The 15556-nt window shown below is 48.0% G+C and overlaps 1 protein-coding gene across 1 annotated transcript in view; it reads right to left on the reverse strand.

Moving 5' to 3' along the window:
* The window catches only part of POLRMT (RNA polymerase mitochondrial), a 41310-nt gene that overhangs the window by 6979 nt on the left and 18775 nt on the right, over positions 1-15556 (reverse strand). The window contains exons 11-15 of the mRNA XM_075281086.1: positions 15351-15473; positions 11246-11368; positions 10977-11156; positions 10775-10861; positions 10383-10496 (exon numbers count right to left, since the gene is read on the reverse strand). Of these exons, the coding sequence (XP_075137187.1) occupies positions 10383-10496; positions 10775-10861; positions 10977-11156; positions 11246-11368; positions 15351-15473 (627 nt within the window). The remainder of the gene's footprint in view (positions 1-10382; positions 10497-10774; positions 10862-10976; positions 11157-11245; positions 11369-15350; positions 15474-15556) is intronic.

Raw genomic sequence — 15556 nt, forward strand, 5'->3', positions numbered from 1 at the left:
ACCCACAATTTTTACTACTGGTATACAGTGCCATTGTCTGACTGGGAATTCAAAGAATATATTGGGGTTATAAATACCCTCATTTCTTGCTACTGCCATATAGTGCCAGTTTCTGACTGGTAATTCAAAGAATATATTGGGGTTACGTGCACCCACAATTTTTACTACTGGTATACAGTGCCATTGTCTGACTGGGAATTCAAAGAGTATATTGGGAATACAAATACCCTCATTTCTTGCTACTGCCATATAGTGCCAGTTTCTGACTGGGAATTCAAAGAATATATTGGGGTTACGTGCACCCACAATTTTTACTACTGGTATACAGTGCCATTGTCTGACTGGGAATTCAAAGAATATATTGGGGTTATAAATACCCTCATTTCTTGCTACTGCCATATAGTGCCAGTTTCTGACTGGTAATTCAAAGAATATATTGGGGTTACGTGCACCCACAATTTTTACTACTGGTATACAGTGCCATTGTCTGACTGGGAATTCAAAGAGTATATTGGGAATACAAATACCCTCATTTCTTGCTACTGCCATATAGTGCCAGTTTCTGACTGGGAATTCAAAGAATATATTGGGGTTACGTGCACCCACAATTTTTACTACTGGTATACAGTGCCAATTTCTAACTAGGAATTCAAAATGCGCAAGGCTCCCGGAAAGGGACGTGGACGAGGCCGTGGGCGAGGTCGGGGGAATGGTTCTGGGGAGCAAGGTAGCAGTGAAGCCACAGGGCGTCCCGTGCCTACTCCTGTGGGGCAGCAAGCATTGCGCCACTCCACAGTGCCAGGGTTGCTTGCCACATTAACTAAACTGCAGGGTACAAACCTTAGTAGGCCCGAGAACCAGGAACAGGTCTTGCAATGGCTGTCAGAGAACGCTTACAGCACATTGTCCAGCAGCCAGTCAGACTCTGCCTCCTCTCCTCCTATTACCCAACAGTCTTGTCTTCCTTCCTCCCAAAATTCCGAAGCTTTACAGAACAATAACCCAAACTGTCCCTGCTCCCCAGAGCTGTTCTCCGCTCCTTTCATTGTCCCTCAACCTGCCTCTCCACGTCACGATTCCACGAACCTAACAGAGGAGCATCTGTATCCAGATGCTCAAACACTAGAGTCTCCTCCATCTCCGTTCGATTTGGTGGTGGATGACCAGCAACCCACCCTCATCGACGATGATGTGACGCAGTTGCCGTCAGGGCATCCAGTTGACCGGCGCATTGTGCGGGAGGAGGAGATGAGACAGGAGTTGGAAGAGGAAGTGGTGGATGATGAGGACACTGACCCGACCTGGACAGGGGGGATGTCAAGCGGGGAAAGTAGTGTGGATGTTGAGGCAGGTGCAGCACCAAAAAGGGTAGCTAGAGGCAGAGGCAGAGGTCAGCAGCTTAGGCGAAGCCAGGCCACACCCGGAATCTCCCAAGATGTTCCAGTTCGTACCCAGCCCCGAAAAACTCCCACCTCGAGGGCACGTTTCTCGAAGGTGTGGAGTTTTTTCAAGGAATGCGCCGAGGACAGATATAGTGTTGTCTGCACAATTTGCCTCTCGAAATTGATTAGGGGCTCTGAGAAGAGCAACCTGTCCACCACTTCAATGCGCCGTCATTTGGAATCCAAGCACTGGAATCAGTGGCAGGCAGCAACGGCAGGACAAAGGCCGACTGCCGTTCACGCCACTGCCACTGCCTCTGCCTCTGCCACTGCCACTGCTGACTGTGCTGGCGATGCACTCCAGAGGACGAGCCAGGACACCACTTCATCTGCCTCCGCCACTTTGTTGACTTCTACCTCATCCTCCCCTGGTCCTGTCTTATCTCCTTCTCCTGCACCATCAAAGGCACCATCAGGCGTTTCTTTACAACAACCCACCATCTCTCAGACATTGGAGCGGCGGCAGAAATACACTGCTAACCACCCACACGCGCAAGCCTTGAACGCCAACATCGCTAAACTGCTGGCCCAGGAGATGTTGGCGTTCCGGCTTGTTGAAACTCCCGCCTTCCTGGACCTGATGGCAACTGCGGCACCTCGCTATGCCGTCCCTAGCCGTCACTACTTCTCCCGGTGTGCCGTCCCCGCCTTGCACCAGCACGTGTCACTCAACATCAGGCGGGCCCTTAGTTCCGCGCTTTGCACAAAGGTCCACTTGACCACCGACGCGTGGACAAGTGCATGCGGACAGGGACGCTACATTTCACTGACGGCACACTGGGTGAATGTAGTTGAGGCTGGGACTGCTTCCCAAACTGGCCCGGTGTACCTCGTCTCCCCGCCTAACATTCCTGGCAGGGACACGAGAAGAACACCCCCCTCCTCCTCCTCCTCTACCGCCTCCTCCTCCGCCACCGCCTCCTCCTCCGCCACCGCCTCCTCCTCCGCTGTTAGATTGACCCCAGCTACGAGTTGGAAACGTTGCAGCACTGGCGTTGGTAGACGTCAGCAGGCTGTGCTGAAGCTGATCAGCTTGGGGGACAGACAGCACACTGCCTCCGAGGTGAGGGATGCCCTCCTCGATGAGACGGCAATATGGTTTGAGCCGCTGCACCTGGGCCCAGGCATGGTCGTTTGTGATAACGGCCGGAACCTGGTAGCAGCTCTGGAGCTTGCCGGACTCCAACATGTTCCATGCCTGGCCCACGTCTTCAACCTAGTGGTGCAACGTTTCCTAAAGAGCTACCCCAATGTTCCAGAGCTACTGGTGAAAGTGCGGCGCATGTGCGCCCACTTTCGCAAGTCGACAGTAGCCGCTGCTAGCTTAAAATCTCTCCAGCAACGCCTGCATGTGCCACAACACCGGCTTTTGTGCGACGTCCCCACACGCTGGAACTCAACGTTTCAGATGTTGAATAGAGTGGTTGAGCAGCAGAGACCTTTGATGGAATACCAGCTACAAAACCCTAGGGTGCCACAAAGTCAGCTGCCTCAGTTTCACATCCATGAGTGGCCATGGATGAGAGACCTTTGTGACATCCTACGGGTCTTTGAGGAGTCCACAAGGAGGGTGAGCTCTGAGGATGCGATGGTGAGCCTTACAATCCCGCTCTTGTGTGTTCTGAGAGAATCCCTGATTGACATCAGGGATAACTCAGATCACACAGAGGAGTTAGGGATAGCATCCGATCCGTCACAGCTGGAGAGTAGGTCCACACATCTGTCCGCTTCACTGCGTTTAATGGAGGAGGAGGAGGAGGAGGAGGAGGAAGAAGAGTTGTCCGATGATGTGATGGTGATACAGGAGGCTTCCGGGCAACTTCGAATCGTCCCATTGTTGCAGCGCGGATGGGTAGACATGGAGGATGAGGAGGAAATGGAGATTGAACTTTCCGGTGGGGCCAGAGGAGTCATGCCAACTAACACTGTGGCAGACATGGCTGAGTTCATGTTGGGGTGCTTTACAACCGACAAGCGTATTGTCAAAATCATGGAGGACAACCAGTACTGGATCTTTGCTATCCTTGACCCCCGGTATAAAAACAACATCTCGTCTTTTATTCCGGTAGAGGGGAGGGCCAATCGCATCAATGCTTGCCACAGGCAATTGGTGCAGAATATGATGGAGATGTTTCCAGCATGTGACGTTGGCGGCAGGGAGGGCAGTTCCTCCAGTAGGCAACCAAGTTCTCACCGGTCCACACAAACGAGGGGCACACTGTCTAAGGTCTGGGACACCTTGATGGCACCCCCTCGCCAAAGTGCCGCCACGGAGGGTCCTAGTGTCACCAGGCGTGAGAAGTATAGGCGCATGTTGCGGGAATACCTTTCCGACCACAGCCCTGTCCTCTCCGACCCCTCTGCGCCCTACACGTATTGGGTGTCGAAGTTGGACCTGTGGCTTGAACTTGCCCTATATGCCTTGGAGGTGCTGTCCTGTCCTGCCGCCAGCGTCCTATCTGAGAGGGTGTTCAGTGCAGCCGGTGGCATCATCACTGACAAGCGCACCCGTCTGTCAGCTGAGAGTGCCGACCGGCTCACTTTGATAAAAATGAACCACCACTGGGTAGAGCCGTCATTTTTGTGCCCACCTGTGTAAAGCACCCCAACATGAAACTCCATGTCTGTACTCAACCTCTCCAATTCCTCCGCATCCTCATACTCATCCACCATAAGCGTTGCACAATTCTGCTAATACTAGGCTCCCTCCACCCTGATTTCCCCCAACTCTGCTGGTTAGAGGCTCCCTCCACCATGAATTTGCCCAAACTGGGCTGTTTAGAGGCTCCCTCCACCATGAATTGGTCCAAACTGGGGTGGTTAGAGGCTCCCTCCACCATGAATTGGTCCAAACTGGGGTGGTTAGAGGCTCCCTCCACCATTAATTGGTCCAAACTGGGCTGGTTAGAGGCTCCCTCCACAATTAATTGGTCCAAACTGGGCTAATTAGAGGCTCCCTCCACCATGAATTGGTCCAAACTGGGTTTTTTAGAGGCTCCCTCCACCATTAATTGGTCCAAACTGGGCTGGTTAGAGGCTCCCTCCACAATTAATTGGTCCAAACTGGGCTAATTAGAGGCTCCCTCCACCATGAATTGGTCCAAACTGGGTTTTTTAGAGGCTCCCTCCACCATGAATTTGCCCAAACTGGGCTGTTTAGAGGCTCCCTCCACCATGAATTGGTCCAAACTGGGCTGGTTAGAGGCTCCCTCCACCATGAATTTCCCAAAACTTGGCTGTTTAGAGGCTCCCTCCACCATGAATTTGCCCAAACTGGGCTGTTTAGAGGCTCCCTCCACCATTAATTGGTCCAAACTGGGCTGGTTAGAGGCTCCCTCCACCATGAATTTGCCCAAACTGGGGTGGTTAGAGGCTCCCTCCACCATTAATTGGTCCAAACTGGGCTGGTTAGAGGCTCCCTCCACCATGAATTTCCCAAAACTTGGCTGTTTAGAGGCTCCCTCCACCATTAATTGGTCCAAACTGGGCTGGTTAGAGGCTCCCTCCACCATGAATTTGCCCAAACTGGGCTGTTTAGAGGCTCCCTCCACCATTAATTGGTCCAAACTGGGCTGGTTAGAGGCTCCCTCCACCATGAATTTGCCCAAACTGGGCTGTTTAGAGGCTCCCTCCACCATGAATTGGTCCAAACTGGGGTGGTTAGAGGCTCCCTCCACCATGAATTGGTCCAAACTGGGGTGGTTAGAGGCTCCCTCCACCATTAATTGGTCCAAACTGGGCTGGTTAGAGGCTCCCTCCACAATTAATTGGTCCAAACTGGGCTAATTAGAGGCTCCCTCCACCATGAATTGGTCCAAACTGGGTTTTTTAGAGGCTCCCTCCACCATTAATTGGTCCAAACTGGGCTGGTTAGAGGCTCCCTCCACCATGAATTTGCCCAAACTGGGCTGTTTAGAGGCTCCCTCCACCATGAATTGGTCCAAACTGGGGTGGTTAGAGGCTCCCTCCACCATGAATTGGTCCAAACTGGGGTGGTTAGAGGCTCCCTCCACCATTAATTGGTCCAAACTGGGCTGGTTAGAGGCTCCCTCCACAATTAATTGGTCCAAACTGGGCTAATTAGAGGCTCCCTCCACCATGAATTGGTCCAAACTGGGTTTTTTAGAGGCTCCCTCCACCATTAATTGGTCCAAACTGGGCTGGTTAGAGGCTCCCTCCACAATTAATTGGTCCAAACTGGGCTAATTAGAGGCTCCCTCCACCATGAATTGGTCCAAACTGGGTTTTTTAGAGGCTCCCTCCACCATGAATTTGCCCAAACTGGGCTGTTTAGAGGCTCCCTCCACCATGAATTGGTCCAAACTGGGCTGGTTAGAGGCTCCCTCCACCATGAATTTCCCAAAACTTGGCTGTTTAGAGGCTCCCTCCACCATTAATTGGTCCAAACTGGGCTGGTTAGAGGCTCCCTCCACCATTAATTGGTCCAAACTGGGCTGGTTAGAGGCTCCCTCCACCATTAATTGGTCCAAACTGGGCTGGTTAGAGGCTCCCTCCACCATGAATTTCCCAAAACTTGGCTGTTTAGAGGCTCCCTCCACCATTAATTGGTCCAAACTGGGCTGGTTAGAGGCTCCCTCCACCATGAATTTGCCCAAACTGGGCTGTTTAGAGGCTCCCTCCACCATGAATTTGCCCAAACTGGGCTGTTTAGAGGCTCCCTCCACCATGAATTGGTCCAAACTGGGCTGGTTAGAGGCTCCCTCCACCATGAATTTCCCAAAACTTGGCTGTTTAGAGGCTCCCTCCACCATTAATTGGTCCAAACTGGGCTGGTTAGAGGCTCCCTCCACCATGAATTTGCCCAAACTGGGGTGGTTAGAGGCTCCCTCCACCATTAATTGGTCCAAACTGGGCTGGTTAGAGGCTCCCTCCACAATTAATTGGTCCAAACTGGGCTAATTAGAGGCTCCCTCCACCATGAATTGGTCCAAACTGGGTTTTTTAGAGGCTCCCTCCACCATGAATTTCCCAAAACTTGGCTGTTTAGAGGCTCCCTCCACCATGAATTGGTCCAAACTGGGCTGGTTAGAGGCTCCCTCCACCATGAATTTCCCAAAACTTGGCTGTTTAGAGGCTCCCTCCACCATTAATTGGTCCAAACTGGGCTGGTTAGAGGCTCCCTCCACCATTAATTGGTCCAAACTGGGCTGGTTAGAGGCTCCCTCCACCATTAATTGGTCCAAACTGGGCTGGTTAGAGGCTCCCTCCACCATGAATTTCCCAAAACTTGGCTGTTTAGAGGCTCCCTCCACCATTAATTGGTCCAAACTGGGCTGGTTAGAGGCTCCCTCCACCATGAATTTGCCCAAACTGGGCTGTTTAGAGGCTCCCTCCACCATGAATTTGCCCAAACTGGGCTGTTTAGAGGCTCCCTCCACCATGAATTGGTCCAAACTGGGCTGGTTAGAGGCTCCCTCCACCATGAATTTCCCAAAACTTGGCTGTTTAGAGGCTCCCTCCACCATTAATTGGTCCAAACTGGGCTGGTTAGAGGCTCCCTCCACCATGAATTTGCCCAAACTGGGGTGGTTAGAGGCTCCCTCCACCATTAATTGGTCCAAACTGGGCTGGTTAGAGGCTCCCTCCACAATTAATTGGTCCAAACTGGGCTAATTAGAGGCTCCCTCCACCATGAATTGGTCCAAACTGGGTTTTTTAGAGGCTCCCTCCACCATGAATTTCCCAAAACTTGGCTGTTTAGAGGCTCCCTCCACCATGAATTGGTCCAAACTGGGCTGGTTAGAGGCTCCCTCCACCATGAATTTCCCAAAACTTGGCTGTTTAGAGGCTCCCTCCACCATTAATTGGTCCAAACTGGGCTGGTTAGAGGCTCCCTCCACCATGAATTTGCCCAAACTGGGCTGTTTAGAGGCTCCCTCCACCATGAATTGGTCCAAACTGGGCTGGTTAGAGGCTCCCTCCACCATGAATTTCCCAAAACTTGGCTGTTTAGAGGCTCCCTCCACCATTAATTGGTCCAAACTGGGCTGGTTAGAGGCTCCCTCCACCATGAATTGGTCCAAACTGGGGTGGTTAGAGGCTCCCTCCACCATTAATTGGTCCAAACTGGGCTGGTTAGAGGCTCCCTCCACAATTAATTGGTCCAAACTGGGCTAATTAGAGGCTCCCTCCACCATGAATTGGTCCAAACTGGGTTTTTTAGAGGCTCCCTCCACCATGAATTTGCCCAAACTGGGCTGTTTAGAGGCTCCCTCCACCATGAATTGGTCCAAACTGGGCTGGTTAGAGGCTCCCTCCACCATGAATTTCCCAAAACTTGGCTGTTTAGAGGCTCCCTCCACCATTAATTGGTCCAAACTGGGCTGGTTAGAGGCTCCCTCCACCATTAATTGGTCCAAACTGGGCTGGTTAGAGGCTCCCTCCACCATGAATTTGCCCAAACTGGGCTGGTTAGAGGCTCCCTCCACCATGAATTTCCCAAAACTTGGCTGTTTAGAGGCTCCCTCCACCATTAATTGGTCCAAACTGGGCTGGTTAGAGGCTCCCTCCACCATGAATTTGCCCAAACTGGGGTGGTTAGAGGCTCCCTCCACCATTAATTGGTCCAAACTGGGCTGGTTAGAGGCTCCCTCCACAATTAATTGGTCCAAACTGGGCTAATTAGAGGCTCCCTCCACCATGAATTGGTCCAAACTGGGTTTTTTAGAGGCTCCCTCCACCATGAATTTGCCCAAACTGGGCTGTTTAGAGGCTCCCTCCACCATGAATTGGTCCAAACTGGGCTGGTTAGAGGCTCCCTCCACCATGAATTTCCCAAAACTTGGCTGTTTAGAGGCTCCCTCCACCATTAATTGGTCCAAACTGGGCTGGTTAGAGGCTCCCTCCACCATTAATTGGTCCAAACTGGGCTGGTTAGAGGCTCCCTCCACCATTAATTGGTCCAAACTGGGCTGGTTAGAGGCTCCCTCCACCATTAATTGGTCCAAACTGGGCTGTTTAGAGGCTCCCTCCACCATTAATTGGTCCAAACTGGGCTGGTTAGAGGCTCCCTCCACCATGAATTTGCCCAAACTGGGCTGTTTAGAGGCTCCCTCCACCATGAATTGGTCCAAACTGGGCTGGTTAGAGGCTCCCTCCACCATGAATTTCCCAAAACTTGGCTGTTTAGAGGCTCCCTCCACCATTAATTGGTCCAAACTGGGCTGGTTAGAGGCTCCCTCCACCATGAATTGGTCCAAACTGGGGTTTTTAGAGGCTCCCTCCACCATGAATTGGTCCAAACTGGGGTTTTTAGAGTCTCCCTCCACCATGAATTGGTCCAAACTGGGGTTTTTAGAGTCTCCCTCCACCATGAATTGGTCCAAACTGGGGTTTTTAGAGGCTCCCTCCACCATGAATTTGCCCAAACTCTGCTGGTTAGAGGCTCAATCCACCCTGATTTTCAAAACAAATGTTGGTGCCAACCTCAACTTACTACAAGGGCCAAATTCACTGCTGGTGACAAGCTCTCCTCACTGCAAGTGCCAAATACACATGTTTCAAGGTGTTTTCCTACTGTCAGAGAGGTGGTATTGAGTGTGTAAAGTGTGTAGTTGTTAGGCTGTGATGTTGGGGTAATAGAGGGTCTTTGGTGTGTTAGATGCCCCCAGACATGCTTCCCCTGCTGTCCCAGTGTCATTCCAGAGGTGTTGGCATCATTTCCTGGGGTGTCATAGTGGACTTGGTGACCCTCCAGACACGGATTTGGGTTTCCCCCTTAACGAGTATCTGTTCCCCATAGACTATAATGGGGTTCGAAACCCGTTCGAACACACGAACATTGAGCGGCTGTTCGAATCGAATTTCGAACCTCGAACATTTTAGTGTTCGCTCATCTCTAATCAGAAGGTGTCTGCATTGCATAGGGTTACAAGCCAAACATCCAACTAGAGGAGAGTGGCTGTGAGAAGCCTTTTCCTGGCACCAGACACCTAGACCGAGTGACGGTACATTAAAACTAACAAATCCAACTAGAGGAGTTAACCTACTGCCACTGCTCTCATGGTGCACAGTAAAAAGGCAACGGAAGTCCATCCTTTTCAGCGATGAGTTCCGTTTGGTCTCTGATGCAATGATAGCCAGAAATTGATCTGTAGGCCATGTGGGCTATGCCAGCAAGAGGCCATCACACTGGTCCTACTCCCAAGATTACGGTGTTGGGTGTCAATGTATTTCAGGTACACTAACAGCTCAATGGTACATTGATTTGGTCGTGAAAAATGGTATGACTATTTCTACAAAGTGATCCATGTTGCTTGTGCTAGTATGCACAGCCTGTGTTGTCAATACGTACTACTATGGCCCGTAGTGTCTTCAAGCCTGTCTCCTACCAAGAACATTTTCAAAGTGAATGGTTGGCAAACACAAAAGGAGCTGTCAGAATCCTATCTTCATGATTTGCGTGCCCAAGTGGATGCAGTGTGCCATAACCTCATTCATAACATAAACCAAGGCTTTTAAGTGCATGTATTTCTGCATGTGGCACTCATAATCAATATTGAATTAATTGAATAGTTTTTAATACTGTTTCAATTTTTTATCATTTGCATAACATTGACATGTCTATATAGCCATCCTGTGATTTCCTTAAGTCCAAGTCTATTCCCGCTTTGTGTTGAAATTTCAATGCCAAAGTGTGTCTGTATACACACATTAGAGGGTTTGTTCTGGTTAGAACAACATGGCTACTTTCTTCCAAAATTATTTTCTTCCAAAATACAAGTTTGGTGTTACAACGTCAGACATAATGTGTTTTGAAGTGTTAAAATTGTAAGAATTTGCTCTATGCATAATCCACTGGCCGAAAAGAATTGTTAGGATACCTACTAGTAGTTTAGAGACTGATGGTTACATGGGCTCATAACATTAATGGTCCAAAGCTTTTTAGATATGTAACAAGCTGTAAAAGAATCCACTTACCGTGATATTCCTGGAACGGTGGTAAGGCTGGATTATAGGCAGTCCTAAGGGTGTCAGCCACTCCACTGTGTTTCCCGACTTAGAGATCATACGAGCACTTTCAGTCAGCCAGTGCTAAGAACAAGAGAAATTGCAGTAACAGAGTGTGGGCCACATTACTTCAATTCTTACACCATTAGCCTATATGCATGCACTGATGGATTTGTCATATAGGTACCCGACCATATAAACTGCCTGACCATCATCTAATTATAAAGTACATATAGATTGATATGCAGACTGCTATCATTTAGATTATGTAGTGTCCAGGGTCATCCCTTACTTATTAACAATGATGAAATACTTGGAATGTTTTTCCTTTAATTTTTGATTGACTTGGAAGATTTGGTTACCTGAATGGATCTAGTGCCAGAAAACATTTCTTTAAGGCTGCTGAACACTTGCTGCACAAGATAATGGGAGGCCTCCCAGACATATTCCTAGTAGAAAAGAAAAACTTTAGTTTACCCATCTGTGAGGAACGTATAGGAAAACTCAGTTACCCAGAGAAGGTAGTTGTACTTAAAACCTTTTATACTCTTGTCCCCCACAAACCTGTGGGAAAGAATCCAACTCTCGTAACCTTTTTTCAATCTGAAGCCTCCCTCCATATCGAGTCACTCCGTACACCACAGTCATTACTGTTTGCTTTACCACTTTACGTCCAATGAACCCTTCAAGAACCTGAGCGATTTTAATTCCTTTCATGGCATCAATCTTACGGAATTCCTCAACCTGAGGGCATGAGGCAGAAATACAATTTGGCATCAACAATTTTATATATACTGTAGCATTCACATCACGCTAGTCAATTGTTATATTACCTGTTGAGCAACCCCACTATATACATCCTGTGGAGTCTCACTGGGCATAAGGTTTACAGATCTGGCTCCAATTTCATCCCTTCCAAGAGCAGCATAATGCTGGAGACCATTACATGATCCATCCTATAGAAAACAGCTGTTTATTAAATTCATCTTTAACCCAATTCCCGATGCAGCCATTTTTTTTATTTCCATTTTTCACTCTCCTGCTTTCAAAAGCTGTTACTTTTTTAACTTTTTTTTTCCATTCCCACTGTAAAATCTTTTTCTTGTTGTATTCACTGGGGGAGACAGCACCACGGGCATAGAATCAACCAATAAGAGGCTGACACTAGGATTATCAAAAGATGTCGGGTCTGCCTCTGGGCTATACCCTCTCACAGATACTGTGCTAGTCCATTTGTACCACAGCAGTAGGAGTGACACAAAAAAACAAAAACAAAAGAGAACACGGAACCAACAGAATGGGCTGAACCTGCTCGAGCAGGAACAACATTTAAGTATAGGATCTGTGTCCTCCAGTAAATATAGAAAATGATTTTACAGTGAGTACTAAATAAATAAAGTAAATAAATTACTTGTTTATTTCACTGGGGAGACAAAGCACCTTAGGATGTCCTAAAGCAGTCCCACAGGGTGGAAATTACATGCCATGCATACAACCTAGCGCACAGCCTCTTGCAAAATCTTATGTCCTAAATTGGCATCAGCAGAGACCACACAATGGATTTGGTAACATTGGTGAAAGTGTGGACAACTTTGAAGACCTGGGCAGTAGATGCCAAACAGCCCAGGAAGCTCCAATGGTTCTTGTGGAGTGATCTGTCACAAGGAGGGGCAGTGCCCTACTCTTAAGCTGATAAGTCTCCCTAGTAGCAGACCCGATCTATTGGCAGATAAAAGCCTTCAGAAGCAGACAGGCTCTTGTAAAGGCCCTCAGGGGGAATAAACAAGGCTTTTGAAGGACAGAAAGGGTACAGACAACATCCAGGCAGTGAATAGAATGTACACATAGGTGCTTGGGGTCTGGACAGAAAGATGGTAAGATGATGTCCTCGTTAACATGGAAAAACCACATAAGACAGAAAAAACAGTGATGGATGACCTTATATTTGTGAAGAACAAGAAAAGGAGGCATCCAGGACAGGGCAGGAAGTTCAGAGACCCTGCGTACAGAGGTAATGGCCACCAAGAAGGCAAAGAAAAATATCCCCCAAAGGCTTGAAGGGGGAAGCCTGACGAACATCAAGGAATAGATTAAGGTCCCACAGGAGGACAGTAAGGAGGAGCACAATGTGCTACTCCCCACAGGAAGGTTTTAGCCTAAGGCCGGAAGGCCAGGGTCTTCTGAAAAAGAATGGAAAAAGCTGAAACCTGTCCTGACCTTGGTCCAGACCAGACCAGAAAAGCCAGGATCCTAGGAAGAGTAAAGGAGAGCGAATGAAAATCATTGACTTCCTGCCACTGGAGTATGAAGACAGTTTGGAAAATAGTGGCCGCTCGAGTGGGGGAAGAAGGCAAAATGGACAGAAAAAAAAAATCTTCCAAATGGATGGAGTAGCCGGTCGAGACACCATCTTTCGGAACCAGAAGCTGGCAAGCCAGATCTTCCTGGAAGGAGAGCAGTTTCCTTCCCACCCAAGAGGCCCAAGTAAGAGGAAGACCTTCATGCACAGGAGGGTTTGGAAGAGGAAGGTTTAGAAGAGTAGGTCTGTGCTTAAAAGACGGCTTCTTGGAGTCGGAGTTCCAGAGATACTGTCCTCTACAGCGAGAGGTAGAGCCATGAAAGGAGCAAAAATGCTGAGAGCATCTGGAGGAGGGTGGCTGGCGCTTAGAACGCTTTTGGGGGAGGAGAGAGCTTTTCCCCCTGTGGATTCCCTTGCCAGCTTTCCACGAATGAATCTAAACAGTACGGCGGATTGCCACTGCATTGGCGGCAATCTTGAAAGAAGGATGAGCTGCTTCCAGGGAAGAATTGTATAGGTACTCGGAAGTGTTCAGGTCGCATTCAGAGACAAGCAGCTGGTTGTCCTGGATGGGAGTCTCATTGGAGGCTCCTGCCTGCAGCTTTTTGGTCCAAGAAGTTCATGCCTTGCTTACCAAAGAAGCAGCGAAGGTAGGTCACAGGGCGGAGCCAGCCTCCGCCTTGACGAAAGTACACCCTCTTATCTAGAGGAATCGCTGAGGGAGATGGAGCCCATTAAGGACAGAATAGTAGTCTTGGAGAGCCTAGATATCACTAGGTTCACCGAGGGAGGCTCTGACCACTTGGAGACACACTGGTCTGGATAGTGAAAAAACGTCCGACTTCTGGGTTGAACACAAGGGACAGTCCTGGTAAAGCCATTGTTCCCTCAAGTGATGGTAAATGTCCTATGTTTGGGGAAGACCAGAGGTGGCCGGTGACTGTGGCGGAAGGAGAGGTCTTATTGAAATGTAGGATCCAGGTCCTCTGACCGGATGTATGGGCTCCCATATAGCAGCAAATATAGATGTGCCTTGCTGATGCTCTGAGTTGGCCAGGGGAGGTTAAAAAATAAATAAAAAAAGAACCATACTCACTTTACCTGGTGCCTCCCAGCATGTTCCTCATGGTCCATTGTTATCTTCCATCGAAAATCCCCTCCACATGTAACCACTGAGGCCAATCAGAGAAGGGCACGTGACGTCACTGCCTGTGACGTCCCAGGATCTCTTCCAAAACGATGCGTTTTGGCTGTGGCGGAAATGTCGCAGAAAGAATTGTGGCATTTTATAGTCTCTGCAAAGTCCCATCAACACATTGTGAAAAAAACATGCGTAGCAAATACAATGCGATTTCGAAAATTGTAGCAGTTTTAGTTTTTTCTTTCTTGTTTTTTTTGTTTTTGTTTGTTTTTCGGTGTCCAACAATAAAACGGTAATTCTTGCAGTGCTTTTTTCACGCTGTAATGTGCAGGTAAAAACACTACAATTGCGCGTATTGCTCAGATCATTACAGATAGGACAACCCTCAGTTTAATGTGTTTTGTTTCTTTTTTTAAATACTATTGTTTAGTCCCCCTAGGGGACTTTAAAGGGGCTCTAATCATTAGCAAAAGTCATTCTTAGCTAAGCACAGACTTGCATAGCCTTTAGAAAGGCTATTCCACACATACCTTTTGTGTATGAGAGCAGAGAGTCTGCTGTGGGGATGACGCCTCTCTCTGCTCTCACACACATAGAGAATAGCAGACACAGACACTTCCAGAGTGCACAGAGAAGCTAATTATCATATAAATAAAAATGGACTTATTCAAAAACTGCTGAGGCAATTTACATACTAAAGGTAGGTGTGAAATAGCATTTCTAAAGGCAATGCAAGGATGTGCTTAGTTGAAAATGACTTTTCCCAATGATAGAGCCCCTTTAACTTTCAATCTTCTGATCGCATGTAAAATAATTACACTACCTATATAGCACAATGTATTATACAGCTTGTCGTATTCTAACAGACAACTTAATGCACAGCCTAATAGAATTATACAGAGGCAACCCTGTGGGATGTCATTAGTCCCCGGGCCATGTAAAAGTGCTGATGCTTACAGGAGGAAGCTCTCTCCTTCCAAAACATCTTAGATGCTGTGGCTTTCTGATCCTGGGTGCTAGGAGCAGGTGCCTGCCACTTGCTTCTTAGAGTGCAGGAGACCTTGCAACATTTCATCACAACTTGCTTAGAAATTCAACTGCAGTGGGATAAAGCCTATTTTTGACTTACGTAGGAAGTCAGGACGAAGTCTACACGTTGTTCACTTATAGGCTAAACTACCTGAATGCCAGTTGTGCAATACTAAGAAGTCACAGACCTAAAGCAAAAATTGTTACAATGCATAATACCAACTATAATTCATGAAGGCAGGGTAATCTAATAAATAAAGGAAATTTAATGTAGAGGTTAATGAAGTCAGCTGGAGGCAATTTCTTTCTTAGTTTCATACAGTATACATCTTGCAGCCTGTGGTACACTGCTTAGCTATTTTTGGCATTTTCAGATCATGGCACTATTAAGACTACATAAGATGACACAAAGGAAGAACAGTCACCCCCAGTAACCACAAACATCGATAGTCATTGTGGTCAACTTTACCTGGTGAACAGGAAAATAAGATATGTATTTAGTAGGATCTGGAGAGCGGGATGCATTTGCAACTTCTATGCAGCATGCCAATGTTTGCCATGGCTCATCTGCTTCCATCCACCATTTCCTACCCTGAGTGAAGAAAAAAAACACAAAAAAAACAAAACAATGAGAGCAATGAAAATTAAAACAGAAATGAGGCGATTGAAAAATAA

The sequence above is a fragment of the Leptodactylus fuscus genome, chromosome 1, assembly GCF_031893055.1.
Source record: "Leptodactylus fuscus isolate aLepFus1 chromosome 1, aLepFus1.hap2, whole genome shotgun sequence".
In the NCBI taxonomy this organism is placed as follows: domain Eukaryota; kingdom Metazoa; phylum Chordata; class Amphibia; order Anura; family Leptodactylidae; genus Leptodactylus; species Leptodactylus fuscus.